Below are 23883 nucleotides of genomic sequence, written 5' to 3'. Positions count from 1 at the left end.
TTTCAGATTCTTTTTCTATTAATTCACATCTTATCTCCTTCGGTAACGCGTGTGGAGGCTCCATATAAGTAATCCACATGAACAATACTATCATTTGGTTCGGTTGTTTTTCTTTCCATATCAATGCCCGCGTAATGATGTTTATGTTTATCACAGCATCAATATACCTCTGTTTTTTAAATAAAACAACTCATTCTTCTCAAAACACCCGGTCGAAACTTGAGAGGTTGTCATTATTAACGATAAGTAAGCCAGGTTTTCGAACACAAAAGTATTGTAGAACCAACAACATTGATCGCTTTTCCAACCCCAAACACACAACTCGCTCTCTATCCAGTCTTTGAACAGGGTGTAGAATGAATGCTTCTCAAAACTAAATCATTTCGTTGACTCATCAATTCGTGATATTCCACCGCCTCTTGTATGCTGCAAACTTTGCCCTTCAATAGTCATGCAAAGACTTGATTCTCATGCCTTCGTTGCCATTTATCAAGGATTTACCTCTATTTACAAAAAACATTGTTGAATATCATCGTTTGGTGATCAAATTTTATGTTTATAGTATCCAATCTGTTATGCACGTGATGACTGGCAATATTTAGATGAGTTTTTCATTTTTTGCAGGTTTACAAAAACATAGATGCCTGCTGTAGCGATTCAAAAATCAACAATTTTTAATTGTGCTGCAATCATCTCTCGAAATTGTTAATTATGGTGGAGGCTTTTTGTCGAAATGTTTCGAATATCTTCCTAATTTTTCTTACATTTGCAGTCTGCTCTGATACCATGTTAAGTAACATGGATCTTTTTTGTAAATGTAATAATATGACCATTGTGATTGATATGTTCCAAATGCAGATTTGGATCTCATATAAATATGAGAGGAGACATGAAGAGACATATCTCCAAGGTTTAATCATCATTTAATACATATATTTCATAATAATAAATTAGTATAATATATATGTGTGTGTGTGTGTGTGTGTGTGTATATATATATATATATATATATTTTTTTTTTTTTTTTTAAATTATTATTACATGAATACGCATATATAGAAAATGATGATTTACCAATAACAATAATGTATCTCAGATCGAATTTATCCAACTGAAGCTACAACTTTAACATTATCAAAAGGCATGAAATAAAGATTTTTGACTCCCTCAAACATGAGATATAGTAGGCAGAAAGTTCTCTTGAAACGGGATATGGAGGAAGGAAAGAATGGAGCATATAAATCAAGGAAGGATTAATAGAAAGGAATGGGAAGAAAACAAGGAAGCAACTATTGCAACAGCAGAAATTATGAAGGTTGTACCCTTTCAAAAGGAGGTAATTGTGGAAGGTTGTGACTCTTGCAAAGGGTGTGATAAAGAGGTATTGACTTCTCCCTCACATTGGAAGATATAAAAAGTTTAATTGATAAAGAAATGCAAGAGAGATCAACTTAGAAAATAATTTACTATTCTCAAAAGGCAGCAATGCTCTGACAAAAGGTGGTGACCCTTTCACCGTTGCAGTATAAAGAAGATATCATTCTGAGAATTCAGAATTCACTCATTGATACATCAAAACAGCAATCAATCATCACTATACAAATTCAGCGTTTATTAAATCAAATATCAAATCATTCAATTATATTTTCAGAACAAAGAATCAAGCAAACAAATCAACAATCAATTCTTCCATATATTCAATCAGTCTAATTACTAATATCAATCATTCAAACCCCAACTATCCAAGCATCAGTTATTCATTAAATTGTTTGAATATTAATCATTAAAGAAGCAATTCATTAGGTATCATTTAAGCATCCACTTATCAATCCTTCAAGAAACGAAGATAAAGAAAAATCAAGTAATCAGCAATGCTCTAGAAAACTCCTTGAGCAATCAGTTTTGGATTCGTGTCTTTTAAATAGGAAGACCGGCCCCACTTCCGAATCCATGAGAGGAGCAATGATGATCTCTTGCCACTTTCTCATGCTGTTATCAAATACACCACCTTGGATGAAATGAACAGCCAGCCTTCCATGTTTGTGGGCCAAGAGGTGGAATGGATGTGGCCCACCTTCCATGCTCATGGGCTTGATCAAGGAGGATGACCCCCCTTACATACTCTCGGCAATACTGACAAGGACCCACTTTAATATGGCCATTTAGAAGTATTTCTATGATTCAATATATGATTTAATATGATAAATATACCATGATTCATTGATCCTAAAATTAATGATGCTAAGATTAATGGATCTGAGTTTTATTGAGCTTTGCCAAGACTGAAAAAGAGTTAATGCAGAAAATAAAGATAAGTTTCATCTTCTGAATTACTCTTTGAATTATATGTTGAATATTATAATGAAATATCTTCAGTTTTGAAAAAATAATACTTATCAATATATTGTAATTCTCGTCTTACATTAGAATTGTTGCTTTAGGGCAGAAATCAAGAATATTCCAAGAAGAGACATTGCATCACATGTATTGACTAAGATGTATCACATTTTTGACACCCCAATAACACGGAGGTTATTCAATTATGCACTTAATCCCTTTCATGCTCTTCTAAGAAAGCATAAAATCAGCATAGATAGCTTCCAAATAAGATCCTATACTCTCCACTAAATATACTCTTCACAAAATTAAGGTTTTTTATAGATAGGGAACAAGACATAATGATGATAGTTTTTAACCAAACAAGAAGCAAGCACTTAGATGTTTCTTTCAATGGCATAGAAAGTGGAACTGCTTCATGTACCGTCTTAAATTGGAAACACCTCAATTTAATGATGGTTTAGCACCCATTTAATGTGATTCGATCTCTTCTCATCCCTCCTAGATAGAATCAAGGTAGGATTTAATGATCCTCCTTGGTATTCCCATCTCATGGCATAAAACTCGAGGTAGGATCTATCCACTTGGGTCCTCCCTTGCCTACATCTAATCACTTGGAATCTATTTTTCGCACCGTAACAGACTTTTATAAAAAAACTGTATCTAATTTCCCAAGATCAAGACCTATTTTGGGACCTGGAGGGAATCTTGAGGGTTAGACAGTGTGTCCCAGCACAATCAAGGAAGCAGTGCATCCCTGTTGGTCCAATCAGGGACACAGTGCATCCCTTTTTGGGACCTATTTTGGGTCCCCCTTCTCAAGTCCCAAGACTGGGGTTATCCAGGATGCAAACTTCTAACTACAGTCAATTTGTGGGAGAAAGTTTATTTTGAACTCTTTATAAACCCATCCATTTGCCTTATTTTGTATCCACAAGCATCCAAGCATCCCATTATTTGCATGCTCAAGCTCTCAAATTCTCAAGCCCTCAAGCACTCTTCGAGAATTCAAGGCATTCAAGCAAGTTCTCCATTGAAGATCAAGGATTCAAGCATTCAAGCAATTGAAGGAGTTTATACAAGATATAGAATTTTCAACATTCAAAATCTCCCTTCATACATTCAAGATCCTTCATTGCATCTTATTTATATGTCTCTCCAACATCTACATTCATTCCTACGACAAATTTCAAGCACATTTTTATACTCAAGAGCATAGTTGGAAAACTCGCCGAGCCCCCCAAAAGTTTAATCAGGAAAAACTCGGCCATTTAAAAAAAAAACTCGGGAACCTAAAAAAACCGCTAAAATTTAATTCAAAATACATTTTTTTGCAAATTTCAATGAGAAGATGCATCTAATGAGTTCATTATAGAGAACAAAAAAGAAAGAAGCAGGAGTTTAGATATATATAAATGCATAGTGGTTACAAAATCACATTCTCATGCTGAACGCTGATGGCGGGAAGCATAATAGTAAATAATTTGTATCAAACTAGAAGTAAAAACATCATTACAATCACGTTTTCCTCTTCCTAGCTCTACTAGCACACTGTAACTCTCTATCTTACATAATATATATAGGCTTTTTGCCTTTTGTTTTTAACAAAAAAAAAATTTTAAAATTTAAATTTAAGAAAAAACAAAAAAAAAAATTTAAAAAGAGTTTTTCTGAAAAACTCGCCGATTTTTTGCAAAAACTCAGCGATTAGTCGGCGATTTTTTCACAAAAACTTGGCAATTTTTTCTTGCGATTAAATTTGGAAAAAACTCGACGATTAGTAGAAATACGCCGATTATTCGGCGATTATGCCAACTATGCTCAAGAGCATATTCATGGATTTCATGGATTTACATTACTTCATGTTGGATCTACTTCCACTACATGCTACCATTCTCTATTTTCTATCTCATTTCAAGGATAATTCTTAAATTGGGGTTTGACTGAGGCAACCCCCTCCCTCAACAACAACAAACAAGAACCCTTTATTTTGCAGCTTGCAAATATTGGAAGGAAGAACAGGTTGCAGAAATGGATACCCTTTTCGTCAATCTTCAGAGATCTGAAATTTGTTTCGAGATCAGACACTACTGATCAAGGTTATATTTCTTCCCTGCTGCCTAAAGTTGTCCCTACTAACAAAAGTTGATTGTGCCAAACAGTCACACGATTTCTGGGTTTTGTAGATCTCGTCATTTTCAATCCAAATTCCACGGATCAGCAATTTAAGAGATCGTTTGACAGCCCATTTACAGATTTGTATTTCGCAAGGTGAGTTTTCCTTCCTTCTCCATTTCAATACACATTTCATTTTCTTGAATTAAGATTTATATTTGCATATCTACTTGCCTAAAACTCTCTTAAGGTGGAGGCAAGGGAGAAGTAAGTCCAACTAATTCACCCTTCCTTTTGTGTTTAATCGGGCCTACATTGGGAGGTGAATCTTGGATTTCCCCCTACATATTTCACAAAACAAGGCAATTTCAGAAGTAATAAAGATTGAGACAGAAGGTGGTGAATTACATAATCCATGATCCATATGGCTCTTATGTCCCCTAGCTAAGCAGTTGGTGATTAGTGATTGTTAGCCTATTCCTTGAGTTCCCATACACAAATATAGTCTAGTAAGGCAACTCCTCAGATCTTGGAGACTCTACAGTCCAATCTCCTTGACATTTCTAGGGGTTTTTTTGAGCTCAAAACGTCAGGAGATTCCTATTGACACTTTTGGAGCATTTTGGGGCATTTGACATGTTTTGCTATGTTAGTAAGTGCCATGGCACCCACTTGGTCAGTTTGCGCCGGTTTCACTTTGGTATAGTCAGTATTTGCATTTAACGTTGATTCGATGATAATTTCAATCAGAGTTTATTATTTTATTTTATTAATGCTATTGTTATCAAGTTCAAAAAAATATTTAACTTAGCATTATTAAAATATTGAAACATGACTTAAATGAACACTAAAGAGAAATAAGAAGCTATTTTAGAGGTAATGTAATGTTTTCTTGAAAATGGGGTGTCCAATGTGGGACACATCAGGAAGGAACATTTAGTTCCCAAGCTAGACATAGGAATTGGAGAGAAGATTTTGGCGCTAATTTTGAGATTTGATGTTTTAAGGGATTGATGAACAGAAATTGTTGGTTGGGTGGACTTCTCCCAAGGGCTTTGTGACGACAATAACCTTCACAAAGGACATCCACTGCAAAAGTTAAAGATCTTTCCTGATGGATTTGCAGGTGGTTTCACTCAAGACCTATGCTGGGGTTTTTTTTGTATAGATTTCAATTTGTATTTTTTCATTTTCAGTTAATATTGAAGAAGGATTTATTATGAATACTACAAGGACGAAGGATTTCCACCAACAATGCTGGTTGTATATTCTCCTTGGCTGGTCGTACCACCCTGAGGAGGGGCATGTGAATTTGAGAGCTAAGCACCTAGAGTTTGGACAGCTTCTTGACATGATTGGCAATGTCTAAGTTCAACAAAGACAGATATATCCACTCAGCAAGATTGCATGGGGACGGGGGTACCTGGTTACTTAGGGTACTGGTATTGGTACTGGTACGGGTATGGGTATTTTTCAAAATAGGGGATGGGGGTTACTTGGCTGCATCAAACTTTTTTTTACTATAATTTAATATTTATAAAAAATCTGAGAATATGAGTCATGACAACAGTTTTTCAAAACAAGAACAACAATAAAGTTTGCGGATGTAATGTGTTGTTTCCAGTTTCAGATTTGTAATATGTTTGTAATAATAAATTATAATAAATGATAAACGTTTAGATACATAACAGAGAAGGCAGAATTTAATTAAGAACAAGAAGATCATAAATCATATGACAATGACTTATTGCAAATGATAAACTTTTGCACGAACAATGATAAAAATTAACTGTTAATCAGAATTGTATCAAAGTTTCAAACTGATTACATATTGAATTAAGCTTGATAAACAAGTTGATACATAAAAAAACCGAAACAAAAATGAGAAATCTTAATCAAGGTTCCTAGCTATGACACTCTCCACTGAGTACCCAGTACTTGGGGTACATCTTTTCCCACTTGGGTGCATGGGTATGCATTCCAGGGGTGTGGGTACACGTACCCATGCAACCTAGGATATTAATTGTTGTAGTAAGTAGTGAAGATTTTAGAGAATTGGAGTCATTATTGAAACCCTAGTTTTCTGGTCCAGATATTGTTTCACACTTGTAGCCAAAATCAGTTTCCGGGTATGTGAGAAAATTGTTAGTTGTTATAATATGCCATCCACAGGCTTGATTTGATGTGTCGATTTCATATACTTTCTGTTCCTGTATTTCTGGGCATTAGACAGCCTATGTATTTGCTGCTATAAATTGAATCAGACCTGAAACTTGGATCACAGCCTATGAGCTTAATGGTTGAATAAAAATAATAAGATTATACATCTAGGTTTTGGAAAATATTTTTCTAATTCATGGATTGAGCATATTTGTAATTGGAAAACTTCTTTAACAGCAGTTAGTAATAAAGGCATTGCATTTATCAGTTTCCTTACTGGCTGAAACAGAACATTAGTCAAAAGTTAAAACCTCAATTAGTGACAAGCATAATTTTTTGCAGTGTAAAGAACAGGAGCTAGAGGAGTGTAAATATAGTGAGCAAATAATAATAAAACAAAATGCCATATTTCTGAAATAGAATCAAAACCTTGTACCTAAATGTGTAACCATTATAACAGGTGAATGGTACAAAAATAAACAAGCTTAAAATTTGTAAGTCTCAAACAACGAGTCTTTTAATGGAAGGAAGCAGGCAAATCCAAAAGCCTTGTTCAAATCATTTGGTTATAAAATTGAACTAGTATCATTTCACAAACATTTCCTGACTGTACATGAACCATCATGAGAATTAAGTCATATACATTCAAAACAAGACAGCAAGCGAATGCCTTACAATGTACATTTATAGGCAAGCACACAGAACAAATAATAGCTAGAATATTAATTTCTAAATTCTAAAATGAATTGAATTCTCCAAAAAAAAATGCAATATCTTTATAAAAACCATTTTTAAAAAATTCTCAAAAATAGCAAATGAGCCATCTCAGCAATAATCAATTGATTTGATGTTTAAGAATTTAAGGTACACTTGAGTGTTTATAAACTCAAAGAATGTGGATTTGTACTCATTCCTGTGAATGAGATCTGGGGTAGGCAAAGTGTGAGAAGTATAGCACTCCCTACTTACATGATGTATGTCCACTAGGAAAGCTCTTATGTCCTTCCTTTATGACTGCTGGATCGCCATGGCAAATCACATTAGTTGTAACGTTGTCATATTTCTGACATAAGCCCCAATCAAAGGTAAGTTTGCATAATCAATTCAAGAAAACAATCAAAGGATCTGATGCAGCATGGTGCTAATCATCTTTGCAAATTGTATAATAAATTGAGGGAGACAGATTTATAAGGCTTCTTACTTCAATTCCATCAGGAAAGCAACGCCAGAAGAAATCAGGTCGAGGTCGACCAACTGCGTCTTTTATGGAGTCAGTAAGGACTCCAGTTATGAATATAGAAAAGAGCAGACCTGAACAAATTTAAACATTTAATTTATTCATAAAGAGCCTCTGACAACTCCTACATCTTAAACCATAGCAAAAGATAACTAAAGAAGCTTTAAAATTAATAGCAATTAATACCTGTCAAGTTTACAAAGAAAAGGAACATATACGTAATAGAAACATTACCCAATACTGCGTGGTGAAAATCATTAAGATTTTGCTTGCGAATATAGTATATGAAAAAGATGAGAATTGGTAGTAACACTGCATATACCTGTTCATTGTATTAGAGAATTCTCCTTTGGTCAGGAAATCATTAGACAACCTCATACATATTATTTAAAGATAGAAAAGAGCATTAAATGCATATTAATTAAAACATCATTTTCTATGTAAAGTTGTAAACATTTCACTCAGCTTGTAAGTCCATATGCATTTGAAATTATAAAAAGGAATTGGATCATTTGGAAAGGGAATCTTAAAAAAAAATTGACTCAAGATTCGGTATCTGAATGCATACCGGGACAGACCAAAGAGGAACAGTATTGCTTTTCAAAGGATACCTAAGATCTGTCATCATATCTTTCCCAACAAAGCGGTAAAATGGATGTATAACATTCAGAATGATTTCAAAAACCAAGAGACCCATGATCATAATCCAGTCATGCATATGATATCGCAGTAGCTTAACTCCATGTGACCTTCGCGAGTAGTTAGGACCATGCTGCTGTCTCATTTTTGACAGAAGATTGTTTCCTTTCAGTTCCTACAATTCAATGAAAATGAGGAAACTATCAGGCGTATTAAAGAATGATTAGAAAGCAAAGACAGCATAATCATTTTCAAAGTCAGAATAATGATTAACAATATTATTAGAGAAAAAATCATTCGTTTCTATGCTTAAACTTAATTGCTCGCACGGCCATATTCGTGCAGAAGGTTCTAGTCACAAGATATTACACTGCAATATATGTAATCAGGCTATACATATTAGTATGTACAGGTCAGTGGTTAAATTATTGACAATACTCCCCAGACCCTCAAAAGAATGCCAATAACCCAAACAGAGCCAAACTGGAGAAACTAGAATACAGAAAAAAGTGGTTTTAGTATTTCACCATTTAAGCCAAACAAACATGTTTAACCAATCGACCAAAACGAAAGGCATCTTTCTTTTAACAATATGAATGCACTAAAGTCTGTCAAACCTTACAAAACCATTTAAGCACTTATAGGGCATCTATAATTTTGTTGCACCAATACCCAACAGAGCAATTAAGGAGCCCAGAAAAGGATTTATTCAACCATGTAAGTTTCTCATGTGACCAAATCAAATAAGGATAAGAAAAGAACTACTCACACCAGAAATATAAACTATTAAATTTAAATCAAAAGGCTAGGGTTAGTGTTTGTTATAGAACCCAAGTTAGATTGCTTGTAGAGAAGAGGAGAATGGGCTTAAGATCTTAAAAGCCCATCATCATCAGCAACCTATCTATTCCTATATGAAAAATTATTCCCAATGACAGTGTCACCAATGCAACCACATTGAATATTCCGATCTGAGCCAACTAATGCAAGAATAGGCAAAGAGTCCAATTATGAGTTGTTCAAAGTTCAAACATACAGCCAAATATAGAAACACCATCAACAAAACATGTCTGATATATTGAAGAACAAAAATAGAATATATTGATTCACAGCCATAAATTACAACTTACAACATGAGGCCTTGGCCTTCAAAATTGCATGGACACAACTATGGGCAAGGTACAGAATTCTTGCATGATAATAAAATACAAATCTCCTATTCTGCTTCTGAACTCACTAATTTATATGCAAACTGGAACAATAAATAACTCAGAGCCAAGATTAATGCTAACTTCCTTCATATTGTATTGACCACTGTTTAAATAGTGAGTTGCAGCCTTTGGAGTGGTTTGTCTTGGTCACGCTGCAGTGCAAAACTCAATGCTAGATGAAATGTGTATCCTAGTAGCATGTGCAAGGGAACATCGCAAAAAAAAAGCAGTGAGAAATATGCAGTGGACTTTGTTGTGGTTCATATCATTAACATCCCTATAACCAGTGAGCTTGGAAATATAGCCAAATGTTGCCACAAAACTTGTACAGTTGCTGCATAGCTAAAACATTGATGTTGAACTAAACTCTAACATGCCTTTACACTGAGAAATGCAAATTGCAGTCATCATATTATTGTAGAGTTTAGTGGATCATGTTTGGTGTAGACTTATCAAAGTATTTGATATGTATTCTGAAATATATTGGACTGGTCTTCCTGTTGACAACCTTAATATACTTGCTGTAGACTGTAATAACCTTCTCTCAGATCAGTATTGCCAGTTGTAATTGATACGATCTGCAGAATGGAAATTATACTAATATATATATATATATATATATAGATATTGATACATGACATAATAGAGTCATGACTCTATACGTTCATCTCTCAACATTCATACTGGTTCATTAAGTTAATGATAAACGGTGTCATATACAACTAACATATTAATCCCAATATGCATAAGAAACCACCCGATATAGAATCAAAGATGGTGCTTCAACTTATTTAATGGTCTGCTGATACTTATATAATCGGTAGTGACCATAATATTATCTAGTGTTGGTTGCCTGAATTAATACTGCCATGTAGTATTAACAGATAGTGCCACGTAGTATTAACAGATAAAACAGATTTCAATACTGCACTATAAATGTTTAAGTCAGACGAGTCAACACTCAACTACTAACTTCCTTAACCCTCCCTCTTTAGCAATAAGGGATTGAAACTTCTGTATGCAATTGAGTAGACTTGATTATATCAGATGAAATATGATATCCAGTAAAAAACTGGTCTGAATAACCATAATAAATTATTTTCATGATGTCCGGACAAAATCCAGCCTATAAACATGATGGATATCAATGTGTCCGGCAGAATCTAGCATATAACAATGACACCAATAATTTTCATGATGTCCGGACAAAATTCGGCCTATAATCATGATGGCTATCAATGTGTCCGGCAAAATCCGGCATATAACAATGACAGCAATAATTTTCATGATGTCCGAACAAAATCCGGCCTATAATCATGATGGATATCAATGTGTTCGGCAGAATCCGACATATAACAATGACACCAATAATTTTCATGATGTCCAGCCAAAATCCAGCCTATAATCATGATGGATATCAATGTGTCCGGCAGAATCCGGCTTATAACAATGACACCAATAATTTTCATGATGTCTAGACAAAACCCGACCTATGATCATGATGGATATCAATGTATCCAGCAGAATCCGACATATAACAATGACACCACTAACTTTCAATACTTTTGGTATTTAAGATTGATCATCTATTGGTAAGATCGTCACCTTATTATAATAGAGACCTTTAATAAAGAATATGAAAGATCATCATCTTTCATTTAACAAGTTTGCAAACAATAATTTAATATAATATTCATGAATAAAATTTACAAAAAATGTAATTACATATTTGTCATACCAAGTTTAGATCTAAAATACTCTATTTTCACTCTTGCAAGAGTTTTAGTGAAAATGTCAGCATTTTAATCATTTGTGTTTACATAAATCAGCTCAATCACATTCCTGTCAACCATGTCTTTAATGTAGTGGTAAGGAGTCTCAATGTGCTTTGACCAATTGTGGAACACTGGATTTGCTGAAAGTTTGATGCAACTCCGATTGTCACAATGGATCACAGTGGAATCTAATTTCTTCCCAAATAATCTAAATAATAGCTTCCTTAACCAAACTACTTCACGTGCTCCCATGGAAGCTGCCATATATTCTGCTTTAGTAGAACTCAAGGCAACTGTAGGTTGTTTTCTACTAAACTATGACACCATTGCTGATCCAAGACTGGAGCTACATTTGGTGGTACTCTTTTGATTTAAGGAACAACCAGCCCAATCAGAATCTGTGTAGCCTTCAAGTTTGATTTCAACATTTCTGTACTTTAGTCCAAGACCAATAGTGCCACGTAGATATCTCAAAACATGTTTAGCTGCCATCATATGTATTTTCTTAGGTTCACACATAAAGTGACTCAGAACATTCGTAGTGTAGCAGATGTCAGGTCTAGTGTTAACCAAAAACATGGGAGATCCAATAATTTGTCTGTAGAGGGTAGGATCAATAGATTTTGAATGTGATGCTTCCTCTTTTAGCTTGTGTATATTAGTTTCCATTGGAATTGAAAGTGGCTTGCTGTCCATCATCCCAAATCTCTTCAAAATATCCTAAGTATATTTTCCTTGGTTTAAGAATATGTAATCCTCCTTTTGACATACTTCTAGGCCCAAAAAATAATGTAGTAAACCAAAGTATTTCATGTCAAATTCAGCAGCAAGGTCTTGTTTGCATTTAGCAATCAAATGATCTTCACCTATTATTAAGAGATCATCAACATAAAGAACCAATCTAATCATGTCTCCATTAGATAACTTGAAATAGATGTTAGGATCAGCTTCATTTTTAGAGTATCCTAATTTGATGAGATAATTGTCAATTCTTTCATACCAAGCTCGAGGGGCTTGTTTCAGGCCATACAATGCTTTCTTTAGTTTACATACATAAAGATTTTCATTTTTTATCACGAAACCTTCAGGTTGTTCAATATAAACTTCTTCATTTATGACTCCATTTAAGAATGTAGTTTTCACATTCATTTGATGCACCTTCCATCCTTTTGCTGCTACTAAGGCAAGAATTGTTCTGATTGAAGTAAAACGAGCAACAAGGGCAAAAGTTTCTTCATAATCAATACTTACTTTGTATGAAAAACCTCGGGCAACAAACCTCACTATATGTTTCTCAATGCTCTCATCCGCTACATATTTGATTTTATATAACCATTTAGAAGAAACAACAGATTTGGCTTGAGGTCTAGGTACAATGTCCCAGACATCATTTTGAAGTATTGATTGATATTCTTCAACCATAGCATCTTTCCATGTTTGACAAGTTAGAGCTTCTTCAATAGATGTAGGTTCAGATTTAGTGAGCTCAGTTACTAGTGCAGTATAACATGATTTGTTTATGGTTTTCTTGACTTCCTTAGTAATTTCATTTGGTTCAATATTATTTTCTTCAACCATTTTCCTTGCCCACAATGGTCTCTTTTTGGTATTAAAGATGTTTCTATTTTTTGTATCTAGTACTAAACTCATTTCTTCTGATATATTCTCCCTCTGAATTTCAGATTGTGGACTTTTATCTAAGTCTGTTGAAGGCTCATCATTTGTGCTTATGGATAGTTTTAGAGCAGTGTTTTCCTCAAATATGAAATCTCTACTTATTTCTATTGATCTTTGTCCAAGAACATAGACTCTGTATCCTTTTTGAGTTTTTACTGTACCCAACAAAAATTCCTTTCTTTCCTGAAGGTTCTAACTTAGTTCTTCCTTCTTTAGGTATATGTATATATACAGGACAACCAAAGATCCTGAGATGACTTAAGTTAGGTTTATTCCCAGTGAAGACTTCTTCAAGTGTTATATTTTCTAGGATAGAGTGTGGACATCTGTTTTGAATGTATACAACAGCATTACCAGCTTCTGCCCAGAATGAAAAATATAAGTTTTAATCATGAAGCATAGCTTTAGTTGCCTCAACAATAGTTCTATTTTTTCTTTCTGCTACACCATTTTGTTGAGGATTATAAGGTACTGTATACTCCCTCTTAATCCCAACAAATGTACAAAAAGCTTTGAAATTTTCAGAAGTATATTGTCCCCCATTGTCAGATCTTAGAGTCTTAGTTTTCTTTGACACTTGATTTTCTACCAATTCTTTGAATTCTTTGAATTTTGATAACACTTCATTTGATTCCTTAACTTTTAGAAAGAAAATCCAAGTCTTCCTAGAGTAATCATCGATGAAGATTATGTAGTAAGAGTAACCTCCTAAGGAGAGAGTTGGCATGGGCCCACATAGATCAGAATGAATTAGTTCCAAAATTATTTTAGACTTTTGTTCACTAGTAGGGAAAGGTTTTTTAATGTTCTTTCCTAGAGCACAACCTTTACATATACTTGTATGGGTAGAATTTAAGTTAGGAATTCTAGAGGTGATTTTGCCTATCTTAGGTAGTGAACTGAAACCAATATGTCCAAGTCTCCTATGCCATATTTCATTAGAATTTGTTATTTCATGATTAAGAGCTTGGTTTTGAATATTACATAGTTTATATAAGGTCCCATCTCTAGTCTCGATAGTGATAGCATTTTTAAGACTTGTGTTTTTAGGCTAGTACAAGACTTTGTTTTTGTTGAAAGTAACTTGAAAACCTTCATCCGTTAATCCAAAGATTGAAACTAGGTTTCTTTTTATTCCAAGTACAAATAGAACATCTTTCAACTTTAGTGTAACTCCAGTCCTTAATTGAATAGAACAGGTCCCAATGCCTCTGACTGGATGAGTGTTGTCGTCTCCAATAGTAACTCCTTCATCTCTGTAATTTTCAAGAGTTTCAAATTTGTCTCTAAATCTTGTTATATGTCAAGAAGCGCCACTATCTATTATCCACACACTTTCATTAGAATTTATCTCACTTGACAAAGCAAAGTAGAAAACTAGACTTTCATCTTTCTTACTTTCGGCTAATGAGGCTAAAATTCTTTCCCTTTCAAGACATTTGCTGAAGATATGTTCGAATTTCTCACATTTCAAGCATTTAACTTTAGAGTGATTAGTATTGTTGACCTTATTATGCTTTTTCTTATAGTCATGTTTCTTTCCTTTAAATTTTCTTCTCTTTCCTTGATGATAGGGAGCTGAGAAAAGAGCTTGATTTTCACCCTCTTGATTTGATACAATACCTCTAAAGATTAATCTTGACTCTTCTGATGTACAGTTAGTTTTTAGTTGGTCAAAAGAAGGGATTGAAGGTCTACTGACAACTTGAATAAATGCTTCCCATGATAGTGGTAGTCCTCTGAGTGCTAATATAGAGAGTTCTTGATCTTCTACTTTGTTTCAGATGGAATTTAAGTGATTCTTAATTTCAGAGATCATTCCAAAATAAGATGAGATTGATTCTCCCTTATTCATTTTAGTATTCATCAATTGATTCTTCAGAGTGATCAATCTACTTGAGTTGTTCATTTCAAATTCATTTTTTATTGTAGTGAATACTTAAAAGGCTTTCTTTAGATTTGAAATGGAAGGAAGAACGTGATCCTTTACGGAAACTATTATGATTTTCTTGGCTTTATTGTTTCGCCTTCTCCAAGTGACTTTTTCAGTTTCATCTTCAAGAATTGGATTATCAAATTCAATGAATGATTCTAATTCTAGTTCTTCAAGAATTGTGGTAATCCGAATTTTCCATGAAAAGAAATTTACAACACCTTCGAGTCTGTCCTCTACTCTCACATTATTTGACATATTTGCAGTACCTTTGATAGTCTCTCTACCAATTAGGCTCTAATACTATGTATAGTTTAGTGGATCGTGTTTGGTGTAGACTTATCTAAGTATTTGATATGTATTCTAAAATATATTGGATTGGTGTTTTCCTGTTGACAAACTTAATATACTTGTTGTAGACTGTAATAACCTTCTCTCAGATCAGTATTGCCAGTTGTAACTGATATGCTCTGCAGAACGGAGATTATATATATATATATATATATATATATATAACGTAGTAGAGTCATGACTCTATACATTCATGTCTCAACATTCATACCGGTTCATTAAGTTAATGATAACTAGTGTCATATACAACTAACTTATTAACCCCGATATGCATAAGACACCACCCGATATAGAATCAAAGATGGTGCTTCAACTTATTTAATGGTCTGCCGATACATATATAATCGGTAGTGACCATAATATTATCTAGTGTTGGTCACCTGAATTAATAGTGCCACATAGTATTAATAGATAGTGCCACGTAGTATTAACTGATAAAACAAATTTCAATACTGCACTATAAATGTTAGAATACATACATACATATGTATATATAAGTTGAAGTCAAACGATTCTACACTCAACTGCTAACTTCCTTAACAATTATGAAATGAACATTATTGTAAACCTACAAATAAATAGTGTAACAGGGGCATTGGGGAAAGTTGGGACGTCAGGACTTTGTGATAGGTTTTCAAGAAAAAAGGCTTCAAATTAGGGGACGATGGAGGGCCAGTGGGGGGAGGGCAACGAGTTGGGGGTGTTGTAATACACTATACATGTTAGGATTAACCTCAGACAAAAATAACAGTTACATGCAAATATAACCAATATCAGAAAATAATAGATCGCACATAAGAGAACACAAGATACCAAGATTTAATGTGGTTCACTCAATCCCTCGGCTATGTCCACCAACAGCAAGTCCAATATTATTATTGTCCAATGATTACAATCTATAATCCCTTACAGCTCAATACCATCGCAAGAACCAATTTTCGCATCACACATTATGAAAATCCCTAACCCTAAGCTTTTTTTATACAAGTTTTTTGCCGCTTACAAATTTAGGGCTAGAATAATAGAAAAATAGTAGCGGGCGCCTTTTACAATATACGGGCATTTTTGGCTTGGGGAGCACTGCCTTCGAAAACCCCCGCGAGGGCCTTGCCCCTCGACCCCATCCTATACTGCGACAGGGAGCGCACCTGGGGCAAGACCATGCAAGGGCATTGCCCCTTGACCCCATCTTGGGGGCGCTGCCCCCAAACCCCCATAGAAATAATCTAGAGGGAAACCGCACCAAATAAACCTCTGAGTCTAATTAGGCTCCACATCACAACAATCTCCCACTTGGAGACTAATCAGGCTCCACAACAATAACCTCCCACTTGGAGACTGGTCATAGCACTACTTAACTGGTAGCTCCCACTAGAATATCAAACCACCCTGGACTTTGTTGTTTTTTTATTCTGTTTAGTTGAGAAGACCAACCGAAGTTGAAGAGGAGTTCAGCTTCTCCCTTGTCACTACCTTCGTAAACATATCTGTTGGATTGTCATTTAAATATATCTTCTCCAACTTTAACTATCCATCATCCAAAACTGACCGAATAAAATGGTGCCGCAACTATATGTGTTTTGTCTTTAAATGCAGAGCTGAATTCTTTACAAGATGAATGGCACTCTAACTATCTGTAAACAAATAATTATCCTTCTGAGGGTGTCCCAATTCTTCTAGGAAGAATTGAAGCCATATCATCTCCTCGGCTGCCTCTGTAGCAGCAATGTACTCCGCCCCTCGACCCCACCCTGTATTGAGACAGGGAGCGCACCTGGGGCGCTGCTCCAGGACCCTGCAGGGGCGCTGCCCCTTGACCCTGTCTTGTAGAAATAATTTGGAGGGAAACCATGCCGAATAAGCCGCTGAGTCTGATTACGCTCCACATCACAACAATACATATAGTACTTGAAATGATAGTTATGAAATGACGTATAATAGTATAAGAACTAATAAATTATAATACCAAATACTTGAACATAGCAAAATTGCAACACGAATATCAAAAATATCATAAAGACAATTAAAGTAAGTAGCATGATACTAAACAAGTACAAAATCATGTACATACATTCATAAATAAGCATATGGTGTGTGTGTGTGTGTGTGTGTGTGTGTGTGTGTGTGTGTGTGTGTGTGTGTGACAATGACCTTTATAGTGGCCAGTAAACCCTCTTTTTATCACAATTGCTGCAGCTGCAACTTTTGCTTGTAGAAACCCCTGGTGGTGAGATGCTAGCGCAAAGGTGGTGGTGGGGGGACTTGGGAACGCACAAAAGAATTTGGAGAGTAAATTTTGTACTTTCTAATGCGACAGAGAGAGATAAAAATGGTCTACCTTAGCCTAAAAAATCCATGTTGAACCTTCAATTGAACATTCCGCGCGGATGTGCATGCATCAGTGCACTCAAATGTGCATAGGATGTACCACACACTGTGGATGTATTTTGGGTGCGCAAGTTGTGCATCCACAATAAATGGTGCACATCCTATTTGCATTTAGGTGCAACCCAGTACATCCACACAAAAAAGTCACAAAAGTGACTTCACATTAAGAAGAGTGACCCCAAAAGGCCCTTTATTGGCATTTCAAAAGGCGGGTGGTTTTTTTTCAAAGGGGATCATTTGTGAGTGTCAAATAGCTTCCACAAAAGAGATTCAAGCATCTAAGGTAAGCATTTAACCCTATTCTTTAGTCTTTTAATGATTTTTTTAAAGATTCTAATGAATTTTTTCTATTAAGATTTTGATGAATTTTTTTTTAGTTTTTTTTCTAGATTTTTTTTAGGAAAGAAACAATAACTCTTTGTTGTCATTTTTCGTATATTAATTTCACAATTTTATGCTTGCATTTATTAGCTTTTTTCTTAATTTAAAATTATATAATTTCTTATAATAGCAAAAAATCAGATTGCAAGAATGCCAATAGGAAACATACAACTTGTTTCTCTCTTGCTCTTATGTTATTCATTGGCCTAATCTTGGGTTCTTGCTATAAGTGAGTTCTTACATCTTGAAAATCACATGCATCCCCACAAGTTTCCTCCAAAACCAATCATGACTTTCCTTTAGAAAATCACATGCATCCCTTCGGATGAACTTTTTTCAGATGAAGACATTACTCTAGGGATAAAGAGATTAGCAAGTGGAAAAGCTCAAGATATTGATGGGCTGCAAGCTGAATTTCTAAAGTGGGGGACAGATCTATTGACTCCACACATCAAGAACATTTTTAACATGGTCATGCAAGGCTGCTTGCCCACGGACTGGACCACCAGTATTGTTATTCCTCTCCATAAGAGCGGGAATGTCAACAACCCCTCCAACTACCGCACCATCATGATAAACCCACTACTAAGCAAACTCTACGGGAGTATGGTAGAACAGAGAATCAGTGGATGGGCAAAAAAAGAAGGGAAAAGAGCTATGGGACAGGTAGGTTTCAAACCAAAACACTCCACCATTGATCACTGCATTACCCTAAGATTCCTCATAGAAAAAAAGTGGGATAAGCAAGGGAACGAGGCTTTTTGCTGCTTTGTTGACTTTAAGAAGGCTTTCGACACTGTCCCTAGGGATAAGTTATGGAATAGGATGGAAGAATTAGAGGTTCCAACAGAATATAGAGCTGTTGTTTATAAGCTTTATGAACAGGTTAAAGCAAAAATCAGAACCAAAGAGGGCATGTCAGAATGCTTTGGCAGTGACATAGGGGTCAAACAAGGATGCCCGTTGTCACCTACATTGTTTGGCCTCTATATTGACAAGTTAGAAGAGTGGCTAAAATAAACCAATGGAGAGGGAATTCAACTGGCTGATTATGTGATCAGATTGCTTTTATATGCTGATGACCTCATTCTCATTGCTAAAACAGCACAAGGGCTGAGAGAACATTTGAAGAACTTAGAAACCATTTGCACTAAGGTTGGGATGGAGGTCAACAATTCAAAGACCAAGATCATGGTCTTCTCCTTGAGGAAGAGAAAACAACAATGCACTTTCATATTTAATGACAAAACACTAGAAATTGTAGAAGAATACAAATACTTGGGGATAGATTTTCATTACCGGCTCAGTTGGGAAACATGCAGATCAAAAAGGATACGAGGGGGATGGAAGGCATCTTATCTTCTTCAAAACAGGCATAGGACAGAAAAGTTATGGGACTAGAAGACTAAGAAAACCCCCTATGGGTCGCTTGTGATACCAGTTATTTTATATGGCAGCGAGGTATGGAGGAGCAGTGTATCAAATCATAAGTGGTGACAAATTGAAAGGATTCAGAAATACTTCATTACAACTAATCTCATAATCAAATCCACAGTCCCATATGAGATTATTTTAGCGGAGGCGGGCATGTTCCCGATGGAGGACTCGGCAATTGTTAGATTGCTGAGCTATCTAAAGAAGGTGAATAAAATGGATGCACATCACTGGCCTAGTAGGGTGGTTGACAAAGAACTGACTCGTTGAAAGAAGACATGGAAGAAACAAAACGATAAATGGTTCAATAAATGGAACATTGACTACCAAGAATGCCCGAAAAACAATTCTAAAATAAAAAAGTGGGTGGCAGGAAAATTCAGATCTGCCATGTGGGCAAATCAGTTAGGTAGAAAAAAAGCCTATTATGTCAAAGAATTTAACCCCACATGTGAACATGACAACAAAGAATATTTAGGAGCAGAGATCAAAGGAAAGGCAAGAATCCTAATCGCTCAATTGAGATCTGGTTCACATCGTTTGAGATTTGAAACTGGTAGATGGAAGGTCCCTAAGAAAGAATGGGAGGACAGAATTTGTAGATTTTGCAACGAGGGTGTTGTGGAAACAGAGTGGCATTATTTGAAGGATTGTATGACATACGAAGACATTCGCAGCCAACACAAAGAAACGTTAAAAGTAAACAGCATAAAAGACCTTTTCGAAGGACCAAGACTCCTCAAGGGGGTCATTTTACTTATGCAGATTCACAACAAAAGAGACAGGTTGGAGAAATCACACCAAATTGACTAGGAGTTCTATGCGGTCCCTTAGGCTTATGGCCTCGTGGACGTCATTAAAAATCTTTCATTCATTCATTCCCCTAAAAAACTACTCAGAAATCTTTTCAACAGCCAATTCTCATACAATGAAAGTGCAGATACAAAACTAATGTTATATAACAAAAATAATACTTTAACATTGCATCAATCACACAGAAGTTGAACTTTAAAACAACAAAAGCCTAAAAATACATAGATAATTACATAATTCAAATTGGCTTTTCATTCTCTTAGAAAGACTAAGAAGGAAACTACTACAAACTGTTCGTAACTCAGCTGCACAGTATTTTATCACTGTATATGTTTCTTCTATCTTGAGCCTGTCTTTATATACTATTTAGCCGAAAATCTGATATTCGAAAACCTTAACTACACTTTATTAGACTTAATTGGCTAAATAAAAGATTCATATTTTATTAAAAGTGAAATGTAAAATAGAATATCTCAAACTACTTGCGGCATATTCAAATTGAGCTCGTGTGTAAGTTCCTATCCCAGCCAAACAACTCAACACGAAGTAAAGAGATTAATAATAAGCAAAAACTCAATAAGCTATTTTTTTTTTTTCATGACCAGCATAACTATCTTATCTATGGAACAACAGAAAGCAAAAAAAGTAGACAGTCAGGAAGTTTTATCCAAGCCACAGCTCTTTGAGTCAACTACCATCAGATTGGACTCATATATGTCACCCAGCATAAGTTGCTTCTTGATGTTTTAGAGCATAAATGGATGCATTGCTTATACAATGACATGGATTAGCTTTGCTGCTGCCTATCATTCCCTTCAGCGCATCTAGGGTCATGCACACAAGCAACTCCCATGTGATCTTTGAAATATCAGCCAATATGGCTGTGTAAGTCGTATCAGTTGTCTTTTCCCTTTATCTAACCTTGGAGCCCTCTAACGCAGGGCAATCTGCAAAACTTTCTTATGTCCTATAACCTTGCTAGAAACTTCTCCAGCTGGCAAAGTCCGTCTATAGACCTAAAAGGAGACTTTCCTAGGAAACATGCGGGCTAACAGTAATTCATTACTTCAATTATTTGGAGAGTCGACCTGCTATTCTAAATGACATATAACTAGAAAAATTCCAAAAGATATAAAAGAATGTCTATTATAATAAAGTTTCAAAATTCTCCTGTTCATTTTTTAAGAACAAATGCCTATAATGCTGGACAAAATAGCGTGAACGCTACATACCGTGAACAACAAGGTTACATGGAAAATTTTGCACTACAAAAGCTAGAAAAGATAATATCTGAGCTAGTCATAAGATTCAAAGAGCCTATATCCTTCCAAAAACAATAATTTCTGGCAGAATTCCCTGCTAAGATGGCGGGCATGCTCTAAGGAAGTCATTGTTGATCAGCACAGCCCGGTCTACTCGAAAAGTATTCAACTCCCACATCAGCGGGAAGAACAATGCTTCATTCTGTTTAACCAAAAAATTGAATAGCAGACAGCGTCGTTTTACACGACAGCCCTTCGCAACTGCCTCTCATGATCCATGATCCATTCTAATTTATTTTTTCCATTCTTGTTTTTTAGGATGAAAGTTTTTTCTTCTTCTGTGTAGATTGTTAGCATAATTCATGCTATTCCCCCGGCTGCATACTCTACAAGTATGTCCGCTCCTTGAGCAACCTTACAAAACTGCTAAAACCCACATACCCACATTAGAAGCTAATAAAAAAAGGTACCGCGGAGCCAGATGCACCACTACCCCGGTCATCCAACAGCAATAAATGAGCTGGATTCCTAAAATATAGTACGCCCACATTTTCCTTCCTTGTATACAGGTCTAAATAATAATAACCATATATGGTCCAAGACATGCAACTGAGACGCATTCATAAAAACACTCACAACCACATATTCGTCGCACTGATGTAGGCCTAAATAAAATTATAATTACCTCCACAGCTAATGCATACATAATTCAGAGGGAATAACAAGTTTTCTGACAACAAATAGATGCAAGAGAAAAACGACAGATTAGGTAATTGAAATAGAAAATTGACCTGAAAATCTTTGCAGACAGACCTTCACAGCATCAGAGGCACCCAAATACTCTTCGTAGCAGACTTTCAGGACTTCCCCAAACTGCAATAAATAACAACCAAAAATCTCCTATAAAAAAAAAACCAAAATGGTAGAAATGTGGAAATTATTGTACCTCTAGGAAAGATGAACCAATCCGAGCCCTTTTCCCTTGTCAAAAAAGAGATTCTCGGGAAACTTTAAGACAATTCTTGGTCCTACAAATGCACATTCACTCAGAGATTGTGCCAAAAAGGTTACAGTTGATTATGTTGATTTCAACATCAGAGGGGAATCTGCCCCAAACCATGAAAGTGAACTTTGGGAAGATGCAGACACCAGAGATCTGATGGAGGAAGTACGGTATTTGGAAGTCCTCGAAATGAATTTATACGGGTCAAATTCTACATACGCATGCTTCACACTGAATTCAATGAAATGGGTACGTTTTGATTGGACGCCAAGAAAGTGTTGAGATCACCTTAAGTGCCCTTAAGGAGATCGTTCTTCCTGTGTTGTCCTGTTTTGTAATATAGTTTCAAATTTTTCATACGTAAGGTGTGACCTGAAACATAGGTTGTTTCCGTCAACAAAGGAAACTGTGCAAACCTCCGTCCAGAAACAAGCCGGAAAGCTTAGATGAAGCTTAATACACTTGGGATATCCTTTATAGGTTTTATTAGAGAAGGAAAAATCAAAAGATTGTAAAATTAAAAGATTTCAAATTATCATTAATATATATATATAAAGTGTACAAGTTTAATATTATAAAGGTCAATTGTATTATTACAATTAATTTTAACATATTAGAAAATGTTGTATATGTAAAGACAAATGAAACCTACAAGAAAGTAAGTACAAAAGTAACATTTTTTCAAACAAGAATAGATAGAAAATAATATAATCTTGAAGAAAAAAGGCATATGTGTTTTTACATTTGTTTGGGTTTAAATAATTACATAATAAAAGTATTTTAATTTACATTTTTCACTTGTAGTGTCAAAAAAAAGAAGTGCACTGTATGACATAAGAAATATGTAATGCAACAAAATGATGGAAAAATTAAAGTTTTTATTACAATAACACGGAATAAAATCAAAATATAATAAAATAATGTACAAAATAATTGAGTATATAAACCGAACAAACTAAACTTACTCATGATTATAAAAATCTTTCAATTATGGATTATAATTTTCAAAACTGTAATGTTTAATAATTAGTAAATAAAAAATGGCACAACTATTCTAATAGAAAAAAGATAACTTTCAATTACTCTAATAAGTACAAGATAAGATAACAAAGGTATAAAATGGAATTGATATATGTTAAATAAAATGAAAGGTATAAAATGGAATTG

At 35.0% G+C, this 23883-nt stretch overlaps 1 protein-coding gene across 3 annotated transcripts in view; it reads right to left on the bottom strand.

The window, feature by feature from the left end:
* The window catches only part of LOC149579535 (lipid phosphate phosphatase 2-like), an 80358-nt gene extending 57194 nt beyond the window's left edge, over positions 1-23164 (bottom strand). Inside the window, exons 1-6 of one of the 3 annotated variants that reach the window (XM_089833697.1) lie at positions 22660-23164; positions 22505-22586; positions 8418-8663; positions 8084-8171; positions 7814-7923; positions 7582-7675 (exon numbers count right to left, since the gene is read on the bottom strand). In XM_089833697.1, the coding sequence (XP_089689823.1) occupies positions 7582-7675; positions 7814-7923; positions 8084-8171; positions 8418-8633 (508 nt within the window). In that variant the 5' untranslated portion in view covers positions 8634-8663; positions 22505-22586; positions 22660-23164. Of the gene's footprint in view, positions 1-7581; positions 7676-7813; positions 7924-8083; positions 8172-8417; positions 8664-21683; positions 22355-22504; positions 22587-22659 lie in introns of those variants that run through there. The other 2 variants (XM_089833703.1, XM_089833707.1) reach the window with 2 other exon arrangements.
* Positions 23165-23883: the final 719 nt, after the last annotated feature.

Source organism: Cupressus sempervirens, chromosome 1 (assembly GCF_028749045.1).
Source record: "Cupressus sempervirens isolate cs-2001-9-10 chromosome 1, ASM2874904v1, whole genome shotgun sequence".
Classification (NCBI taxonomy): domain Eukaryota; kingdom Viridiplantae; phylum Streptophyta; class Pinopsida; order Cupressales; family Cupressaceae; genus Cupressus; species Cupressus sempervirens.
The sequence above is the reverse complement of the archived record's forward strand: the minus strand, read 5'-3'. Positions and strand labels throughout refer to the sequence as shown.